This window comes from Crinia signifera, chromosome 19, assembly GCF_055691185.1.
Source record: "Crinia signifera chromosome 19, ASM5569118v1, whole genome shotgun sequence".
Lineage (NCBI taxonomy): Eukaryota > Metazoa > Chordata > Amphibia > Anura > Myobatrachidae > Crinia > Crinia signifera.
In genome coordinates, this window is record NC_139226.1 from 21,505,624 (window position 1) to 21,524,511 (window position 18,888).

General features: G+C 44.2%; 1 protein-coding gene across 1 annotated transcript in view; it reads left to right on the plus strand.

Annotated features, from left to right (window-relative positions):
• The window catches only part of LOC146041468 (sialic acid-binding Ig-like lectin 13), a 76,156-nt gene extending 66,857 nt beyond the window's left edge, over positions 1–9,299 (plus strand). The window contains exons 7-10 of the mRNA XM_083161444.1: positions 2,026–2,091; positions 4,929–5,051; positions 5,838–5,881; positions 8,575–9,299. Coding sequence (XP_083017570.1) covers positions 2,026–2,091; positions 4,929–5,051; positions 5,838–5,881; positions 8,575–8,625 — 284 coding nt within the window. The 3' untranslated portion in view covers positions 8,626–9,299. The remainder of the gene's footprint in view (positions 1–2,025; positions 2,092–4,928; positions 5,052–5,837; positions 5,882–8,574) is intronic.
• The last annotated feature ends 9,589 nt before the right edge of the window (positions 9,300–18,888 follow it).

An 18,888-nucleotide genomic window follows, 5' to 3' on the forward strand; every position in this document is an offset into this window, starting at 1 on the left:
AACAGTACAACACACACAAACACACAGAACACATAAAAAATAATTTGCCGTTTATTTAACAGTCTGCACCGGCAAATAAAAACTGTACCTAATGTACCGTTTCTACTTTGTTCCCCATATCCGTCTCTCCAGTCCTCCAGCCTGTCACTGCGATCCCTGGCCAGTTGCACTGAGAAATCTTTGTCCTGGCCAATGCACCCATTGATCAATACAAAGTGGGTACACTGCACTCACCCTGTTAGTCAGTTGGATATCAGGCACTGCTCTGCCTTAAGGGTTTCTCAGACTCTTTTGGTTCATAGATAATGTTTGGTCGATGGGCATGAGCGCTGCATGCATTTGTTTGAATGTTATGAGTGTAAGAAGTTGAAGAATAAGACTGAGATGAAGATTTGTCACGTTATAGTGTACAATTTACTCAATAAATCGTGAAAAAAATATGTGTACATAGAAGTACAATCAAGAAATGAATGTAGGGTTAAAAAATAAATTCTGATTCAAACTGATAATTGTTAGGATGGCGGTGGGTTGCGAAACAAATCTATAGGTGGAGGGGGTATGGATATTGTGGGCATAATTGGTGTTTGGTACACCTACAGGGGGTCCCCAGTTGATGAGAAATTTTCACTACAGTGTCACCGTAGGGGGATTTCCAATTGGGGTTCAGGTGGTCTTTTAGGGACCCCTTTACAATCCCGTTGGTCTCTTCTCCTGGAGCCTACGGTCTCCCTCAGTGATTGACTATCATTAAGGGAGACCGTAAGCTCAAGGAGAAGAGACGTACAAGATTGTAAAGGGTCCCTAAAAGACCACCTGGACCCCAATTGGGAATCCCCCTATGGTGACACTGTGATCGTGACACTGTAGTGAAAATCCCATCAATTGAGGGCCCCCTGTAGGTGTAACAAACACCAATTATGCCCACAATATCTATACCCCCACCTATAGATTTGTTCCACCCCATCCAAACAATTATCAGTTTGAATCAGAACTTATTTTTTAATCCTACTTTCATTTCTTGATTGTACTTCTACTGTATGTACACTTACATTTTTTTTCACGATTTATTGAGTAAATTGTACACTTTATAACATGGCAATTCTTTTTCTCAGTCTTATTGTTCAACTTCTTACACTCCAAACCTTATCAATGCATCCATTGATGATTGTGATGGCTGGATCAGTGGATTGGCCCGGCGGGTGAAGGGAAGAATTTGGCCCATTGCACCCATTCCCAGTGGTGCATTACATTACATTTTTCATTAATTATGGTGCGGTAAGTAACGCCCACCCCAGTCCCCACGCACTCAGCGCCTGTAATTACACACCCTACAAACTGTACCATTGAAAGTATAGAAATGGAGGTGTGGCCACGTCCCTTTCTGATTTTGTACCCATTTCTGACCCTCAGATGTTGGAGGATATGTCATACAGTAGGTGCTAAATCTCAGGAGTGGATGTGGAATTCATCAACACATACAAGTTATCAACTCAGGAGCGTTGTGTTTCAAACAACAACACCACACCTCATTGCCGTCATTGAGTATCAATGCAAACACATTCTAACATTATGGTAAAATCGATAACAAATTACAATCTTAGGTCTTTGTCACAGCATACTGTAAGATGACATTTTTCAGCTATTTTGGAAATAAAGAAACCCCAAGGTTTTCCCGGGCAATGCCAGGCGGGTCAGCTAGTATATATATATATATATATATATATATATATATATATATATATATATATATATATGAAAAAATGGAGAATACCTAACCGTCCGCGCCTTAGTGGTGGCTAGCAGCAACTCTGAAAGTCCCCTGTTAGCCGGGACTTAAGACAGATAGAGATAAAGAAAAGGGAACAGAGTGCGCTTATAGGTGAAGGTACACAACTTATTCCTCACTTTTTTAAAAAATGTATTCAATAAAAGCCTTAACAATTCGGCTCATATAAAATACACAAATGCATATAGTCATTTTGAAGATAACCATTAACGTAATGTACAATTTTTCCAATACAACAGCTGGCCCAACGCGTTTCGTCAACTACGTGACTTCATCAGGGGCATTCGATGACTTGGTTGACAAAGGTACAAGTGCACTTTATGCAGTATCTCAAAATGAATGGGTACAGAAAACAGTTTTTTTGCAGGAATATATATTTCACCAGTTAACAGCGCTCTTGTTATGGCTGGCCCATACAAATAAACAAAGTTTTTGTCCCAATTGCACTGAGTACACCCACTCAGTGGCAGATATCAACATCCAGGTCAAATAATGGTGTGTGACCAGGAAGTAACCTCTAGTGTATTCAATGGCAGAATGCTATATATATATATAAATAAATACATTGTAGCAGGCCCGTGGTGCCATCAATAAAGATAAAATACACCCATAAAGAAAGACAGTAGTGAAACAAAATGGTTTTCTGGTGATGTTTTGACACTAAAAATCTTTTTTTTGCACTAACTAATGTAAATGCCACTGTCTTTCTTTATGGATGTATATGTGTGTGTGTGTTTGTACTTTAAAAAGTAAAGTGGGCGCCTACCTATATTCCACCAGGCTGAAGGCTCAGGGATCCCTGACACAAGCATCATGTACTGTTAATTCCGGATGCGGGAGCCGCCGATGCCTGTAGGGAGGGAGAGAGACCTGGCTGCTGCTCAGTTTTACCTGGCGGTGGGGGGGCGGAATAAAGTGCACAGGTGGCAACGGCCATGAATCCATGACAGAGAGGGGGAGCCGCCGGTCCCTGTGTGTAGGGTAGGAGAGAGGCAGCTGCTCAGCTCTCCGGAAGATGGGGGGGACGGAATAAAGAGCGCAGATGTTGCTTGCGCTGTTATACAGTTTGACAGGCGCGGTAGCAGCAGCACTAAGGAGCAGGGCAGGGAGGGCGCCTCTCCAGCGCAGCGCCTCCCTGCTTTGCAGGCTCTGCTGAGCGGCTAGCGCCGGCCCTGCTGAGTGCTATAGTGTGTGCCCGCAATGCAACAGACATGCACTCACGCGCACACACACACCCACACACACACTCTCTCTTCAACTTATTATATAGAAGCACTATTTGGAAGCTAATAGGTAGAATCAGATTGGTTGCTATGGGCAACATCCCATATTAACATCCTTGACTTCCGGTGGGGGCTGGAGATGGTTGCACGCTTGCGGTGCTCCTGGCTTCCATCCCCTGGAGCCCCATTCTGGCCCAGCAGAGAAGCGGAGAAGGGGCACCAGAGAGAGTGGCAGAAGGTGAGGTTGTGAGGTCGGAAGAGGCCCCTGGCGCAAGGATGTGGCTGCGCCCCCCCATGCAGGATGAGGCAGCGGCCCCTCAGCGGCAACAGCAGGATGCTGCGGCCCACCTCATTGGCCCAGAGGACCCCAGGCAGAGAAGGGATAAGACAGAAGGGAGGAGGATGGCCCACGGCACAGGCCACGGCCCCCAGCAGCATGGTGCGGCACCCCTGGCATACAAGACAGCAGGACTACGCCTGGCCACGAACACCTACAGTAGCATGACCTGAGGAGGAAACCCATGGGAGAGGAAGTATGGCTCTGTCTCAGGCCAGAAACGGTGGAATCCAGCCCAGGGAGGGCCCAAGCTCCTTCTCCTGGCCCCCACCCTCACACACTCACGGACTCTTCCTGACTACCCCCCTCTCCCTTCATGCTGGCTCTCTCTCACCCCCCGTCCCAGCTGCAGCTCCAGCCAGGGCCATGAAACACTGCTCCCCCCCCCCAACAGCCTTAGGATTCATTCTGCTGTGTGCTGTGAGGAAGATGGCTTGTTAAGCCCCTCTGCTGCTGTGAGTAGCATGTTCAAAATGGCTCTGCAAATGGCTGCCTAGGAACTGTGCACTGAGCAATATGTAACCCTGTGTCTCCCATGTCTCGTACATTGCACAGCAATCTATATCTTTACTGTCTCGGGCCAACGCGTTTCAACTACGTACTGAAGTCTTTTTCAAGGCATAAAAGGCAGGTATGTACTACAGTACATAGTTGAAATGTGTTGGCCCGAGCAGGAGAACACTACTTTGATCTACCTGGAGGACGTGGGTATTACCATAAGCACAGCACAACTGGACTCTTGCAGTATTCACAATCTTAAGATCTCATGAAAACTGATGCCATTTAGTTCTCACCTAGACTTGGTAATTACCTTCAGCCTTTAGTTTCAGGTTCCAGTGTGTTTCCTTCATTGTAAATGCTTATATGAGGACTATATTCTTCTAGTTTTTCATTTACTGGGTCCCTTGCAACGGAGCTCCCTGACGGTCCCCACCACCTCAGCGGTGGTCCCTGATGCTCGCCCCCACCTCCGTGCTTCCACCTTAACCCTGCCCATCTCCCTGAAGTGGAGATGGGCAGGCTTCAAGAGAAGAAGAAGTATCGTGAACAATATCAGCAAGTGTGTATGGTCAACAGTAAATATATTGGCAGAGTTCAGCAGCAAGATGGCTGCAAATATCGCAGGAAAATAGTGTGGTGGCTATTTTTCCCATGATATGAACATGCGCACTGGAGTCTGAGTGCGCTAGTAAAAAAATAACAGGCGGAAGCTTCTCTACTACACCATACAGGGGCGTAACTCCCAGATGCAATGGAGACTGCAGCCTCTGGGCTCCAAGCCCTGAAAGGGCACCTGCATATAAAACAGCAAATGTGGGGCACACCTATACCAGGAGCCCTGCTAACACCTGCAATAGAGGACAGGATGGCTCCTGCCTGGTACCACTCAGCCTGCGCTGCAGCAAGCAATGCTGCTGGACTCTGAGATGATACGCACAGGTGAATGTTGACACACACCATATTTGGGGGTGGGGCATCCATCTCCAACTTGTCTCCAGGCAACTGAGATTAATTTACACCTCTCACACCATAACCTTATATACAGTGATTGTGTTTATGCAATGACTCTTTTCTGTTTTAGATTGCAAGAATGTGGATTCTAAAGTCATTGCTGGGATTGTAGCTGGTAACGTCATTATCCTGATCCTGATTTCTCTGGGACTGTTCTGCTTTCTAAAGAGATACTTTGAGAAAAGACAATTAGGTGAATGATGATGATTTGTAATCATAGACATTTTATATTCCAGGATTTCTTTATCTCTTTATTTGTGTGTGTATGTATGTATGTATGTATGTATGTATGTATGTATGTATGTATGTATGTATTTATGTGTGTTTGTGTGTGTGTTTGTGTTTGGTGTGTGCATATATAAATATATTATGTGTCAAATAATGGATAACTTGCTGCCGTGCCATCCAAAATACATCATCAGGGACAGAGGCGGATTTTTACCTCATGGGGCTCTAAGAAAGGCACCAGTTTGGGGCCCCCTTTCATCAAACAATCCACAGCACTGGAGGTTGTCAGCCCCACTCCCCTGCACTCAGGATATTACCAGTCCCCCATAAACCAACCTGCGTTCAGCATATTACAGTACCCACTCCCTTACCCCCCTCAGGATATTGCTGTAGACCCTCACCCCCTTGCAGTCAGGATATAACCAGAGCCTGAACCCCTGCCCCCATGGTTAGGATATTGGAGCTCAGCTAACCAACCCCCCTTTCGCAGTCAGTACATTCGTGGGCACCTACTCCCCCCCCTCCAGTCAGGATATTACCGAAGCCCTACACTCACACTCCCTCCACCCAGTGGTCAGGACAATTGTGGGAAACCCCCCCCCCCCCCCCCCATATAAGGACTGATGTAAAGATTTCTAGAAATAAACCACACATCTCTAATTAGGACTATTGGTGATTATTGATTATCAGCTGTTATAGCTGCTGGGTGTCTTATACCAAACTTTTCCTGAATGTGATTTATGTTTTCCAGTACCCGGACATGAAGAAACTGAAGGAGCAGAACCTACTTATCAGGTATGATAATATATATACTGTATATTTCATATTACTACAGTATTACCCAGTGTTATACATCATGTGAATATTCTTATGTACAGGCATCATCTCAGACTGGATTACAATGAATCTTTAGTAATACAATGTAGCCATCTCCCCGATTTTGCAACATTGAGATACTTCCTTATGGGGCCTACACACGGGGCGATTTCAGAGCCTTTTCTAAGTGATCTGACTTGTTATCACCCAGGAATTAATATCCAACTTGCTGGATAAATCTAGTAATACCTCCTGTCAGTGTTCTTAGCGGAGAACACTGGCCCTGAAAGATTGCTCAGCACACAGCGCTGATACATGGCTGTGCAGCAGCGTGCTGAGCGATCTTGCTGAGCAATCAGAGTGATTTACATTGCTCAGATTGCTCAGCAGCGTCGCCCTATGTGTAGGCCGCTTTAGTTGTCTGCTCAGGTTCAAATTCAATTCTGTTCCCAGCACAGTAAGATGAGACCAGAGGCTGCGACACTAACTCACTTGTACACGACTTGCTCACTTCCTGGGGTTCTATGTAGTAAACATTCTGTAAAAACATTTTACTGCAGAATTTTTCTGGGGGGGTGGGGGGGGGGGGGGGGGGATTATAGTACTGATGGTTCCAAAGGAGCTCAGAATTAAATATATGAAGAATTGTAAAACTAGTATCATTATTTGCATATTAGAATGCTTATGTTGGATTTTATATGTGTGCAAAACTAAAAAACTACATTTATAATTGTAGAGAGTATTTGGAATATAATAAATAAGATATATAGAAAGTGGAAAGCTATAAAAGAGAAGGTGATTTGGATAATTATCCAGGAGAGAAATGTATTTGTTACATTAAGGGGGTTGTTCTGGTTGACTTGCTCAGATGCGAATTCGCACCCTTGCGAGTCCACCAGAACCCGCCCTCCAGTCGCACGCAGTGCACGTTCACACGGCTTGCGAAGGGATGTTTTACATAAACATCCATTCGCAGACCTGAGGCAAACTCCCACATCTTTAGATGATCGGTGGCAATTGAAAGATGTGGTGCTACCCACCCCCGGCGCCCAAGTCACCCAGTGATTCAATGGGAACACACATGAACCGTTGGGCATTCCCATGGGCGAGTACCCCTGCCTGCCGCCCTATGCCCCCCCCCCCCCTGCCCACCGCCTACAATGTTGGGTGCTTGCAGTTTGTTCGCCATGACGGCACGCACACGGTGTATACACATGCGCCAGGTATCGGTCTCCGTGTGAATGAACGCTGGCTGTGAATGGATCGGAATAAGGCCCTAAATACCATTGATCCTATATAGAGGGGTGCTCAGAGGCTGGGTACTACTTACCCAGGCTGGTGGGAGAGGCCCATGTGAGCTGCAGCCATTGGTTAATAATCAGTGACATTCTATCATTCAGTTATATTTGGGAAACTTTGTTATTTCAAGTAAATCTTTACATAATAAGGCCAAATAGTAGAAAATATATCTCACTAAATAATACACCTTTTCACAAAACATGAAATCGCAACAATTAATATCAAAGAGTTTGCAATAAAAACATAATGGAAATATAAATAATTTGATGCAAAAAGAGCATAAATAGATAATGAAACAATATATAGTATAATATAGTCGTAATGATTGGAACAGTATTATAGTCCTTTTATACTATATATTTATATAAATGATTAATATTATAGAATATCAATATCAGTGTACAAATTCTAACACTTCCAATAAATGAAATTAGAGAGCACAATGTTAAATCCTTGTAGTCAAACATCATGTACTGTACTGTACTTACATATATTTTTATACATATTGGCGAATACAATAAAACTGAAGGATTCATTTCCATTATAGGAGTCAAATCATTTAATAACAAATATTTGTAAACTGTAAAATAAATCGGTCTCCCTCGTCTTCTTATCTATCTCTGCTAGTTAGAAGATGGTCCTGCCCTAACAGTCTCTTATTCTCTATCATAGCTGACGTTTCTTTGGGGATAATCTATTGTACTGTACAATGTTGTCATGTGACCCTCGTCAGTACCTGATTACACATCCAAATCCATAAAGGTTTTCCACGCTCAACAAAATATATATTTTTTTAGGTGTTTCATGTTTTGGTACTTATTTAGTTTCACGGCGCCCGATATATCGGATGTGATATCGCCCGGTATATCGGATGCAGTATCGGATGATATATTGATGCGATCCGATGCAATTTTTTACCTGTTCATTACTCCACTATCGACTATGTATGGAGTTGATTTTATATAGTGTGGCGAACGCAGTGAGCAACCGAGCCCGAAGCCCGAAGCGCGGCGAGCGTACGCGGATTACTGCGCTCGCCATACTATAAAAAATCAACTCCATGCATAGTAGATAGTGGGGTTATGAAAAGGTAATAAATTGCATCGGATCGCATTGATATATCAGCCGATATCGCATCTGATATATTGGCCGATTTCACATCCGATATATCGGGTGCCGTGAAACTAAACAAGTACCCATGTTTTTATTGAAACCCAATATTTCCATATACATGTTATGTTTCTAAAACAAGGATCCTCTCTATGTTGTTATTAGGACACTTTAATTTGAATATTAATTCTATACTATTATTATACGTTATCATTTTTTTATGTTTGCTTCTATATTAAATACTTTCCTTTTTTTTTTTTAAGAACCTAAAAGGACAGAAAAACGATATCTACACAACTATTACTATGCAATGAAGGCTGATATCTTTGACGATTTTGTTAATTCCTTTGGATGATAATTCAAAACACACCATACTAAGCTACTTCGAAACTCATCACTGGTCCAAGGTCAGCCCATACATAGAAGCAAAACCTTGATCAATCCCTACTATCCTTAAGGCCTACGAATCACATGACTTTAATACAGCAGGATTGAACCGCAATTTTCCTTCATCAGCAGTTTGTCCCTAGACAAAGCAACTACATATTAATAAGGGAAATGTAGTGATTCTCCGAGACTTATAGGAACTAAGATGTGGACTAATTACATTACCTCTCTCACAGAAGTGCCCCAAAAGAATGACACCATTTCACCGCTGTTTTCACCGACCTTTCATAGAATCCTATTTTAATATGCCTACATTATGTCTTAATCACATTAATGTAAACTGCTGATTGTCCTTATATTAACAGCTGAATGTATGCCTACCTTGACCCCTCCCCCCTCTTACCCCACCTTCCTCCTCCACTTTCCCTGTCTTACTCCCCCTACTTGTATTATCCCTAGGCAAAGCTATTGCATTGAGCTTAATGTGTGTTTAATCTATGTTATTAATAAGCACCTTGTTAGGTCTGATTAGAGAAAATCCTTAATATTTTAGATGTCACTGTCAACTTAACAATCATTTTGTTGATATTTATTTTGACTATTTCGCATCTTATTGATCGTTTAAATGCTATGTAATATTTGAAAATCCAAATAAAAAGTATATTTAAAAAAAAAGAATTCCAACATTCATAATGTTGACAGGTAAAAATGATGACATCATATATGACAACCCCTGCAAAATGGCAATATTGATGAAATGTCGACATACTGTAGAAAATGCCGTCATTGCATGATGTAGACATGTCTGCTTGGTTTAGGGTTAACATTCAGTTAATGGTTACTTTTTGGATTAGCGTTACGGTTTATTGCTGGGGCAAGCGTTAAGGTTAACTCTAGAGTTATGTTAGGGTCACTGTCCTGGTTAAGATTGCTATTGTTGTTAAGTTTACCATTACGTTCAGGATCAATGTTGGGGTTTGGGATAGCATTATCGTTGCCGTTAGGGTTATGTTTGGGATAAAATTAGTTATGGGTAGGGTTAGGAATAGAATAACAAATAAATTACATTGTTAGCATTTCAACTATTTTGGAATTACAACATTGTCAACTTGCTAAATGTCGATATGGTCAATTGTAAAATTATTACTATACAGTATGAGATTAATGTCAATTGCACAACCAATGGCAGCCTATGGAATGTACACGCCACTGGTGACCCCACACCAGAAATTTAAACAACACAAGTCTTGTATAAAATACAAATTGGGTGTTCATTCCACCGGCGCTCACTCAAAGTATGATACCACACATCCCTAAAAGAGGGATGGACGTATCCACTTCTCTAGCTCTAATCTTGATCTGTATAGCTCAATTGCTCAATTCTTCATGTAGACCCTTCATACATCTCAAGTGGATGGGCAGGCTCAATATTGCACCGAGTTTTCCCACAGAAGAGAGATAAATGACGGTATATATTGTTATACATTTTTAAAGAATGATCAAAGCTAAAAAATCTTCAGAAAGGCCCCGGATACATTGGATGGAGACAAGCAGGATTTAGATCAGAGGAGGACAATAGAAGATCCAGAAGGTCCAGTGGCAACACCGGGACTAACACCGGCTTTCCATTTCATGCGCAATTAAGAGCAACCTATTTATACACTTCTACACTTCTCCAACAGTGCTGGTAATTGTCCATTTCCATGTGCTACTGTATGTACGGTATATAGTATGTTTTGTATTTTGGCATTTGTGTGGTTTTGCTGGAGTATGATAGAAGAACAGCAGCAGTTGTTCATTTATTGAAAACATATCTCTACAGAACATCAATCTAGATTCTTAAACTTGGCTTATTACATGCACCGTGGAAGGGCTGAATATAGCTATATTACCATACAGTGGAGAAAAATGCAATAAGATATTTCTATATTAATGAAGCACATGTGTAATTCCCAAGCATCCAATAAAAGCATAATGAACTGCAAACTTTGTATTCCATGAGAAGAGTTCTTTATAAACCTATAGAGTGGCCCCAACAGCAGCCCATAGCTTGGCATAGAAGCCCTTTTCAGCACCATGGACAGCTCAGGGTTAGAGATGCAGCTTGGGGGCAGAGCAAGCTGGGGAGGAGCATTTACACACTGACCTCTCAGATAAGTCAGTCCTAACTCTCTGCTCCCACCTCCTCGGTGAGGCTCCACCTCCTTCCTGTGGGGTTATCACGGCATCTACACAGTATTACTGGCTGCATTGCAATCTTCCATTTGTGCTCAGGGAGACTGCATTTCTGCCTGAAAGATTATTGGCAGGGTAATAAGAAACCAGGGTAAATATGTAATGCTCTTCCCTCTATGGGGGTAATTCAGACCTGCTCGCTGAGATGTGCTTATTTGTATCCTAGAGAGCAGGTTAACGCAATCCCGCCAAATGCAGCCCCCCCCCCACCGCCTGAATCCCCCGCTACACTGCAAATGGATGTGTACGCTTTCACATCCACTTGCAAGGGCCCGCACAGATGAAAAATAATTTGATGGTTACTTACCATTGAATAATTTTTCCTCTATTCCAAGCCAAAAAGAAGCGCAGGACTTACTTTTTGCTGCACAGACATCATCCACCTGCCCTGAGCAGGCAGGGAAATGCCTGTGTTCCATCACTATGGGCGCCCGCTGTTTTTGTGGCCACACCCCCTGTCTGTCAATCAGGCAGTGAGCACCGCAGAGAATGAAAAGTTTGCCAAAGGCGCTCACAGCGGGGTCTGCACATATGACCACACCCATCGACAGAGTACGCCCATCATGTGGGGGCTCTGATCTCCATATATGTCAGTGTACGCTGCAGGTGGGGGGCTCTGATCTATGTCTAGGAGTGTATGTGGCATTTGGGGGTCCTGACCTTAATGTCTTTTAGTGCATGCTATAATTGCTGTGGTTGGTACCTGATCGCACCACCCAATCATATTGTCCGTCAGTGCATAAAAAGAATTCTGGACACTTCAGAAACAATATTTACACATAATTATTATTAGATTAAAGCCGGCACAGAAAAAATATATAATAAGTACTAACATATGCATATTGAGAAAGAGTTACACGGGGAAGAAGGAATGTTTGTCATTTGGCTTGCGTACCTTGCAATAACAATTAATTGTACCCTATGCACCATAATTGCTCTTTGACAACTTCTTGAGATGAAACGCACCAAAAGCTTTGTCATTTTATTAAAGGTTACACATTACTACTAGTATATCCCTATTTGTTACAGAATATATACCAGAAATGGCCACATTCATGCACATTTCTAGATATATCTGCGGATTTCAATGAAAATCGACATAAATCTTTTGCGGTACTTGTTTCCTATCTGGGCGCCCGCTAAGTTAATTGTGCACCATGCTATTCTCCGTAGAGAAATCTGATCGCATCGCATCGTACACACACACGATATTGAACGATGCGATGCGATGCGATCCGATTCGATTTCCCATAGGAAACAATGTTAAATGGATCAATTTAGCCAAATCAGCATAGGGAAGAATGGTAAATGGGCCAGAAACCCCCAAAAAACCCACAGAGCAGTGGAATGTCCCCCCAAAAGTAGTTGACGCCACCCCGCCATCAACGTGAACCCGAAGCGTGGCGAGCGCAGCGAGCCCGCGAGGGGCGGCGGTACGCGTCCTCCGACCTTTTTATGCCCTACTATCCACTAGGGCGTGGAGTGAGAATAGAATAGTGTGGCGAGCACAGCGAGCCACCGAGCCCGAAGCGTGGCGAGCGCAGCGAGCCCTGCGAGGGGACGCGGATACCTTCACAGGTAAACGCGTCCCTTCGCGGGCTTCCCAGGTGTCCGCGTCGCCATGGACACCTGGGAAGCCCGCGAGGGGACGCGTATAACTGTGAAGGTATCCGCGTCCCCTCGCGGGGCTCGCTGCGCTCGCCACGCTTCGGGCTCGGTGGCTCGCTGCGCTCGCCACACTATTCTATTCTCACTCCACGCCCTAGTAGATAGTAGGGCATGAAAAGGTCGGAGGACGCGTACCGCCGCCCCTCGCGGGCTCGCTGCGCTCACCACGCTTCGGGTTCACGTTGATGGCGGGGTGGCGTCAACTACTTTTGGGGGGACATTTCAATGTTCAGGGGTGTTTTTGGCCCATTTACTATTGTTCCTATGATAATTTGGCTAAATTGAGCCATTTCACATTGTTTCCTATGGGAAATCGAATCGGATCGCATCGCATCGTTCAATATCGTGTATGTGTACGATGCGATGCGATCCGATTTCATTACGGTGCCGTACGTAGAAAACCTGGGCGCCCAGATAGGAAACAAGTACATCTTTTGCTGCTCACTTTTTTAGCAACCGGTTTGAGCCATCGAGTTGTGGACAAAACAGCACTTAAGGTGCCCATACACGTCCCGATGCGGGCGTGCATTCTGGGCTTAAATAGCACGCATCACATCGCATGCCTTGTGCATGCGTTGTGCATGCAATGCAATGAAAAGCAAGTACAAAAAGTATGGGCAGCACATACTTTTTGTACTGTGCGATGAGGTGCCACGGGAGCGCTCACCTCAAAGCACAGATCGCACCCCCGGGATCGGTGCGTGTATGGGCACCTTTAGATTTCCGGTTCATAATAGTAGCCTTGTTACAGTATATACAGTATTGGTTATGGTATATCATCAATGTTTAGATTGGCAATTTATTGTTTAATCACTAATGGTCAACCGTGACCAGGTAGATGCCTAATATCGACAGTTACAGAATATTGACACAAGCAAGAGGTCGACAGGACGTGGTCGACAGTGAAAAGGACAAAACAAGTTTTTCACATTTTTTTTGTTTCCTGTTTGTTGACATATTTTATTCTCCCTCTATGTCAACTGGGATAGTAAAGTATGAAAAAGTTGGTTTAAAAAAAAGAATCAACCTTGTCATTGTCATCTACTGTATGTTCATGTCAACCTTTTGCTTGTGTCAACCGTCTGTCAATGTCGATCTAGTGTATTGTTTAATCACTAATGGCCAACCATTTTTAGGCACCTAACTAGTTATGGCCGGCCATTGTTAGTCAACGACGTCATCTAGACATTGTCCATCTGTTGACCGGATACCTACAGTATTTTTAGACAATTTCTACAATATAGTTACATATGATTTGTGGCTGACATAGTAAATTTTATAAAACTAATTTACTTTATATTTTATTTAAAATGGGCATTTTTATTTTATGGAACTTCGCCTGCAATGGATCTCTGCAACTTCTAAAATATCTATACGCTGGTAAATAGGTAACCTCTGTTGCAAAAAAAAAAAATGGACTATAAAATTGGACAATGACTAATTGGCCAAAATTCCAAAAAAGTCAGTTTTGTTTGAATACAAATATATACCTTCTGTATTGGTCTTATATTGTCATTACTAGGTGATTCATCGCGCCCTACGGGCGCTCTTCACACCGTCGTAAGGGGCTGCGCCCCCTTAATTTGTGAACATTTGCATATGAGAAAGATGGTTAGAATTGTATGAAAGATGGCCTGTATTGCAACTTGAGTTAAAGGTGAAATGTGTTAAATAGAGAGCATATGATGTGGAAGGGGGTGTGTATTGTTTTGTTTAATTAAAAAGCGGTTACAGAGTAAGATGTACATTGATAGTGTGGATGGTACAGTGACATTTGTGGGTGTGGGGGGGGGGGGGCTGTGTGTGCATGTTGTTTAGGTGTGTGTGTGTGCAATAGTATAGTAGGGTGTTTCTGAGTCAGCGGCTCCTCACTGGCGGAGGTCAAGACACAGGAAAACAGGAGGCTGGGTAGTGATAGGGGTGTGTGGGCATAAGGGGGACTAAAGAGGAGGGTGGGAGATACTGTGCAGCTTCTGCCAGTGGGTGAGGGTACAGTGTGGCAGTACAGGAGTACAGGATGGTGGCCCTTAGTCAGTGTCTCCTCCTACTGGGTGGGAGTTCGGGTGCATGAGAGCAGGAGGCTGGGCTATGAGGCATGATAGGGGCATGTGGGCAAAACAGCATCAGCGACTCCCCAGTGGTGGAAGTTACGGTTCAGGAGAGCAGGAGGCTGGGTAGTGATAGGGGTGTGTGAGTATACGGGGGACTAAAGAGGGGCTTAGGGGTGCCGTGAATTGCGGGAGGGGCGCGGGGGGTGCCGTGAATCAAGGGAGGGAGGGGCGCAGGTGTCGGCGAATCGCGGGAGAGGGCGGGGGTCCGCAAAGCGTGGGAGGGGGCGTGAATTGCGCGAGGGGGGGTTGCGAATCGCGGGGGGGGGGTGCGTTGGGGGTCCGTGAATTGCGGGAGGGGGAGGCACGGGGCGCGATGAATCACCTAGTTGGTTATATATTCTTGTAGAAGGATGGTAGGATGTTGCTGTCATTCAGAATGCATTTACATAAACAGTAATAGTAGCAGAAAAAGGTCTGACTTAAAACACCTACAGTAAAACAGAACAGGTGTTATATATTATACAAACAATTGGTTGATGATGTGTAGGTTGACGTGCACATAGTTCATAGTTGTCACTGGAAAAAAATTGCTACAAGAAAAAATCAACACAGAAAGTTCAACACATGTAAATGTTGACATAAGTGTGGCACTTCATCGGTGTCCATGTCGACACATGAGAATGAATATGAAAACATTCAAAAAAAGAAAAATAAATCTTCAAAAACTCATGTCAACCTTTTTTATTGTCGACCATAGCCGTGCCAGTGTTTTGCATGTGCCATTTAATCCTGGGGTTGCCGTGAATCGCGCGCGGGGCGGGGAGGGAGGAGGTGAGGGGTGTCCGCGAATCACGGGAGGAGGGGTCGTGGGTGGATGCCGTGAATTGCGGGAGGGGGGGGTCGCGGGGGGGGGTGTGGGTGCAGCGAATTGTGGAAGGGGGGTGCGGGGGGTTGCAGTGAATCGCAGGAGGGTGGGTCATGGGGGCGGGGGGTTGCCGCAATGACAGGAGGGGGGGTCAGGGGTGGGGAATCGCGGTAGGGGGGGTCGTGGGGGGCACCGTGAACCGCGGGAGGGGGGCCCTGGGGGTTGGCGCGAATCGTGGGAGGGGGGGTCGTGGGGTGCCACGAATCGCAGAAGGGGGGTGTCACGGGGTGGGGCCGCGAATCGCGGGAGTCACCGGGGGTGCCGCGAAACTCAGGGGGGGTGTGCTGCAAATCGCGGGAGGGGGGTCGCGGGGGGTGCCGCGAATCGCCACAGGAAAAAATCAACACAGAAATTTCAACACATGTAAATGTTGACATAAGTGTGGCACTTCATCAGTGTCCATGTCGACACATGAGAATGAATATGAAAACATTCAAAAAAAGAAAAATAAATCTTCAAAAACTCATGTCAACCTTTTTCATTGTCGACCATAGCCGTGCCAGTGTTTTGCATGTGCCATTTAATCCTGGGGTTGCCGTGAATCGTGCGCGGGGGTGGGGGGGGGGAGGAGGTGAGGGGTGTCCGCAAATCAGGGGAGGAGGGGTCGTGGGTGGATGCCGTGAATTGCGGGGGGGGGGGGGGGTGTGGGTGCCGCGAATTGTGGGAGGGGGGGAAGCGCGGGGGGTTGCAGTGAATCGCGGGAGGGTGGGTCGCGGGGGCGGGGGGTTGCCGCAATGACAGGAGGGGGGGTCAGGGGTGGGGAATCGCGATAGCGGGGGTCGTGGGGGGTACCGTGAACCGCAGGAGGGGGGGCCCGGGGGGTTGGCGCGAATCGTGGGAGAGGGGGTCGCGGGGTGCCGCGAATCGCAGGAGGGGGGGGGTGTCACGGGGTGGGGCCACGAATCGCATGAGTCACCGGGGGTGCCGCGAATTGCGGGGGGTGTGCTGCAAATCGCAGGAGGGGGGTCGCGGGGGGTGCCGCGAATCGCCACAAGAAAAAATCAACTCAGAAAGGTCAACACATGTAAATGTTGACATAAGTGTGGCACTTCATTGGTGTCCATGTCGACACATGAGAATGAATATGAAAACATTGAAAAAGTGAAAAAAATAATCTTTTCTACCTTTTTCATTGTCGACCATAGCCATGTCAGTGTTTTGCATGTGCCATTTAATCCTGGGGATGCCGTGAATGGGGGGGGGAGGGAGGGAGGGAGGTGCATACCTCCCAACATGACCCTCTCCAGGAGGGACACATTGCTCTGTTTCTGGACTTTCTTCTTAATTTATGGATTAACATCAACTGTGCTTAAACACCTTTCTTTATCAATTACCCTGTTTAAAACAGGTGATGACAATCATAAATTAAGATGGAAGTCCACAACCCAGCGTTACAGCTCCAGACACACTTTGAGTGACAGATGTAGCCAAATATACAGTATAAGAGATTACAATACATAATGAAACAACTGTGCTCTTAAAATTGAGAGGCAAAGTATTAAGAACATACTAATCACAATATTAATAATAATAATAATAAAAATAATAAAAAGTACAGTAATAAATTAAAATGTACAGGTGCCAACATTCAAAAATAGTTTCTGTGGGGATGGGGGAGGTTGAGTGAGGCAACCTTGAAGAGCTACTATGGCATTTTATTTTTTACTTTTATTGCATTATTTTTGAATTATATTAACAATTTTGCTTAAAGGTTTGTTTTTTGTAAATTTTAAAGAATAAGGATATATTCTGCATATTGAGTCTGAAGGGTAAATTTACTAAGATACAGTAGGAGTTCTATAAAGATGGGATGTTTCCCTTAGCAACCAATCAAATTCTTATTCATTTAGCACTTTCTATAAGATAACAGATGGAAACTGATAGGTTGCTATGGGCAACATCCCATCTTTACAGAACTCCCATCTTAGTAAATTTACCCCTAATATATATATATATATATATATATATATATTTTTTTTTTTTGTGGAAAAATGGACGTTTCTAGGAACTAAATGTTTCCATAAACCTATAGTATGTTTACTGGGACAGAATGGTTGCACAGTGGTTGGTATTGTTGTCTTACAGTGGTGGTGCCATATAAATAATCAAAATGAATAATTTACTATCTGGTTTTGGTCTTGGGAATAAGACTGTAATAAAGTATTCTTAACAGGACAAATTAATTTTCTCTGCTTTACAGCCTTAGGGGTAAATGTACTAAGGGGGGTATTCAAACTTGGCTGCTGTTTCCACCGGGGAAATAGCGCCCCCCCCCCCCCCCCCCCACCACCTATTCAATTCTTCCGTTTCTGCCAGCATTGAAGGTGGATTCCGACAAAACAGGTCCGACTTTAAAACAAGTCGGATCTGTTTTGCCGGAAACGGACGCAGATAGTTTTTTGACAATCTGCGGCCATTTTCGCTGACACGTCCACTTTTTGACACTAGATAGCCAGAACATTTAATTCTGCCTGTTGAATATCTGTCGAGTGGAGCGAAAACGGGCCAAGATTCCAACTGTCGGGACTTTCTGAATACCGCCTTAAAGCTTCTAAAAATATAAAGAAGTGATGTTTCCCCTAGCAACTAATTCGATTCTGCCTATTATTTTCTAGGATCTAAATGAGAAATAATAGACAGAATCTATTTTCCACCTTTTTTCATTTTTAGAAGCTTTAATAAATGTACCCCTTATTATTTAAATTGATTTGTGTTTGAATTTTCAGACCTTGTTGCATTTATCACATGATACAAGGATATTTCTATGCAGCATAAACACTTTGAGAACATAGTAACTCCGTTGTATTAAAGCACACGCATCATTTTGTGATGTCATACATAATGTGCGACGGATGTTTAGGATGATGGGTAACCAATCACCCAGAGATTCCGTTGTTATAGAGGCTCAGAAGGATCATGAGTGGGGGATCCCTGGCTTTTTTTTATCTCAGCATATTCTGTTTCCGGTTCCCTTGAGGACACTCCGGAGGGTGCAGTGCTAAAGTCAAAGGTGGAGTAATGCAGCTCTTCTTGGCCGGCTGGGATGCTATTTCTATCCAGCTGTACATTGGAATCTTTCATCTACTGAACAAAAAAAATGTTAAAAGATTCAAATAATTCAGTACATAAAATAACGTAAACTAAGAAGCATTGGGTCAGATGTATCAAGCTTCACAAAGTGATAAAATTCTAGATTCTACCTGCCATGTTATAGGCTGGATTTGAAAGTGACAGTTAGTTGCTGATTGGTTGGTTGTTTATCACTCTCCACTTAATCACTTTTTGAAGCTTGGTGCATCTGGTTCATTTTG